Source organism: Phaethon lepturus, unplaced genomic scaffold, assembly GCF_000687285.1.
Source record: "Phaethon lepturus isolate BGI_N335 unplaced genomic scaffold, ASM68728v1 scaffold29409, whole genome shotgun sequence".
Taxonomy (NCBI): Eukaryota; Metazoa; Chordata; class Aves; order Phaethontiformes; family Phaethontidae; genus Phaethon; species Phaethon lepturus.
In genome coordinates, this window is record NW_010564545.1 from 961 (window position 1) to 3,817 (window position 2,857).

General features: G+C 62.4%; 1 protein-coding gene across 1 annotated transcript in view; it reads right to left on the reverse strand.

The window, feature by feature from the left end:
• Window positions 1-373: 373 nt before the first annotated feature.
• Window positions 374-2,857, reverse strand: part of UROD (uroporphyrinogen decarboxylase) — a gene marked incomplete at its 5' end in the record, with an annotated part of 2,570 nt that continues 86 nt past the window's right edge. Inside the window, 9 exon segments of the mRNA XM_010294907.1 lie at window positions 374-651; window positions 837-903; window positions 1,166-1,266; window positions 1,410-1,547; window positions 1,673-1,834; window positions 2,096-2,293; window positions 2,392-2,454; window positions 2,652-2,731; window positions 2,814-2,857. The exon segment at window positions 2,814-2,857 is cut by the window's right edge and continues 14 nt beyond it. Of these exon segments, the coding sequence (XP_010293209.1) occupies window positions 487-651; window positions 837-903; window positions 1,166-1,266; window positions 1,410-1,547; window positions 1,673-1,834; window positions 2,096-2,293; window positions 2,392-2,454; window positions 2,652-2,731; window positions 2,814-2,857 (1,018 nt within the window).

The following is a 2,857-nucleotide window of genomic DNA, read 5'->3' on the forward strand; positions in this document are numbered from 1 at the left end:
GGGAGACTTGGGCCACTCTACACCCGGAGCCTGTGGCAGCAGTGGCCTGTGAGCCCCCAGCTCCCAGGCTGTGACCCTGCCAGCTTCAGGCAGCCCATCGCCCCTAGCAGGGCTGAGCGCATCCGTAGGGCTGGGAGATGCCTGTTGTGCTCCGGGCTTGCATCTCTCTTGCAAGCCCTGGCCACTGGCAGCCTGGCAGGGAGAGACATCCCCGCCCCACTTTCCTGGCATCTCTGTTTCCCCATTCTGACCTGCGGGATGCGGTTCAGGGCTTCCCCTGACCTCACATGCCCCGCTGCCAGGCTGCCATCTCTGCCCCTCTCCTCCAGGGCCATCTAGTTCCCCGTCCCCCCATCCAGAGCCATGCAGCTGCTGCGGAGAAGGTGCTGGTTTAATGCTGCAGCCCAGCCTGGAGTGAGCCCTGTGACAACACACTACTTGGGGTGACTGTGCCCAAACCAGAGTCCTGTCCCCAAGCCCCCAGGCTCAGCTGTGCTTGTTGATGTGGCGGGAATGAGCGTGCACGGCCTCCACGAAGGCACCCACGTGCTCTGGGTTCATGTCAGGATAGAGGCCGTGGCCCAGGTTGGCAATGTAGCGTTGGGTCCCGAAACCCTCCAGCATCTTCTTCACCAGCTCGCCAATCTTCTCCTGTAGGCATGGTGGGAAACCATGTGTCAGCCCCATCCAGCCCAGGGTACTCCACTCCCACCAGTCCCCAGCCAGCCTGGGGGACCAGTGGGACATGAGCTGGCACTGCAGGTGGGTAACGGAGGCAGGAGGCCTTTGCCACAGGATGGAACTAGCCCCCGTTGCTGGTGATGGCTACAGCTCACCTTGGGTGCGTAGAGAGCGCAGGGATCCAGGTTCCCTTGCAGGGTGACATCTTTCCCCGTCTGCGCACTGCAGCAGGGAGGAAGCAGGTGAGTTGTGGTGTGTGGTGCAGAGGCTGTGGGCAGCCGGGTGCCCGCAGCCCCCACCGCATGGCATGCAGGACCCCTCAGTGCAGCCCCTGGTTGCTGTGAGCTCCACATAGCATGGGGGTCCAACTATCCCCTCTGGAGCAGAAATCTCCAGGCCTGGGATGGCTCAGGGCAGAGGAAGAGGTCAGGGTATCTGGCCCAGGGTGCTGCCCAGCCATCTGAGCGCTCTGCCAGAGTCTTACCGAGCTTCCTGGGGCCGGATGGTCCAGTCGAGACCGACCACCTCATAACCGGCATGGGCCACGTCACGCAGCGCGTAGTGCGCGTCCTTCGCAAAGATGATCTGGGGATGGAGGAGACGGGCAGTAACGCCACTATGGGTCAAGCCCCTCTCCACGGGCTAGATGGGGGAGGCAGGTACCAGGGAAGGCACCCCTCTCCAGCAGCCCCCCAGTGCCAGGGTCAATCCAGGCAGCCCTGACTCACCATGGGCACCAGGGGCAGCGCCTCCTCCTTCAGCTTGCTCTTGACTGCCTGGGCGATGTCTCGGATGTAAGGCAGAGCGAAGTCCTGAAACTGCTCCGGGCCCAGGTGCCCCGCATGGGACTCAAACAGCTGGAGCGCCTGCCAGGGACATGGGGCTGGGAGAGCCGCACCTCAGCCTCTCCTCTTCCTCCCAGAAGCTGGACCCTCTCTGCTCCCTGTCCCCAGTCCCTGCCTTCCCACCTTCCCCATACCCCTGGACACACCTGCGCTCCAGCAGCCACCTGCCCCACCAGGTAGTCAGTGATGACATCAGCCAGCAGCCGCAGAAGTCGGTGGCTTGCCTCGGGGTGACGATAGAGCCAGCTCTTGGCCTTGGCCATTGTAGTGGAGCCACCACCTTCAATCATGTAGGACATGAGCGTCCACTGCAGGAAGGAGAGGAATGGAGTGAGGAAGGTGATGGAGATGGAAGAAGACGTCAGGAGATGGTCACAGTGCTGAAGGCGGGACCTGTGAGCACCCCAGAGACTGGGGCACAGCTGCTCCTACCTTGAATGTCCCCCACCTACACACACCTATAGCACCCACAGCTCTGTCATGACCCACAGTCATGGCCGGTGTCGCCCCAGAAGAAAGAGCAGAAAAGCCCAGCTGGGAAACCCACATGGAAGAGCCACATCACTCACAGGTGCCCCGGAAAAGCCGATGAGGGGCACCTTGCCCTCCAGGCTATGGCGTGTCAGCGTGATGGCCTGGAAGACATAACCCAGCTCCGCGGTCACGTCCACCTTCTGTCGCAGTTTCAGCAGATCCTCCACCTCCTTCAGGGGCTCTGTGAATGTGGGTCCTTTGCCGGGGACCATGACAACCTCCATGCCCAGTGCCTGGGGGCAGGGGAGAATGGAAGAGCAGGAAAGGGGTGGCCCTGACCCCAGCCCTGTTCCCAGCCACTGCTCCCCATACCACTGGCCATGGCTCTCACCTGGGGCACCACCAAGATGTCAGAGAAGATGATGGCAGCATCCAGGGGGAATCGTCTAAGCGGCTGCAGAGGGGAAGAGACAGCATCAGTGAGGGGCTGGGACACTCTGCCCATGGAGGGTCTGGACAAGTGCATGGGGCAGTGAGGTCCCCAAGTGCTGCACAACTTACTGGGGCCAACTGGGGTGGCCAGACCCAAGGTTTCTCTGCGTGCCCATCTAGGCGGGGAGAGAGGATGCACACACCCTGGGGGATGCTCACCTGCAGCGTCAGCTCACAGCATAATTTGGGGCTCCGACAAGTGGCGAAGAAATCCTGCGCTGCCCGGGTCTCCCGAAACTCTGCAAGGGACCAGCATATGCATTACGGGGTATGCACTGGGCCCCCCTCGCTGCCCCCGCATCTATGCCTCTGCCTGCTCACCGGGCAGGTAGCGCCCTGCCTGCCGCATGCACCACACCGGGGTG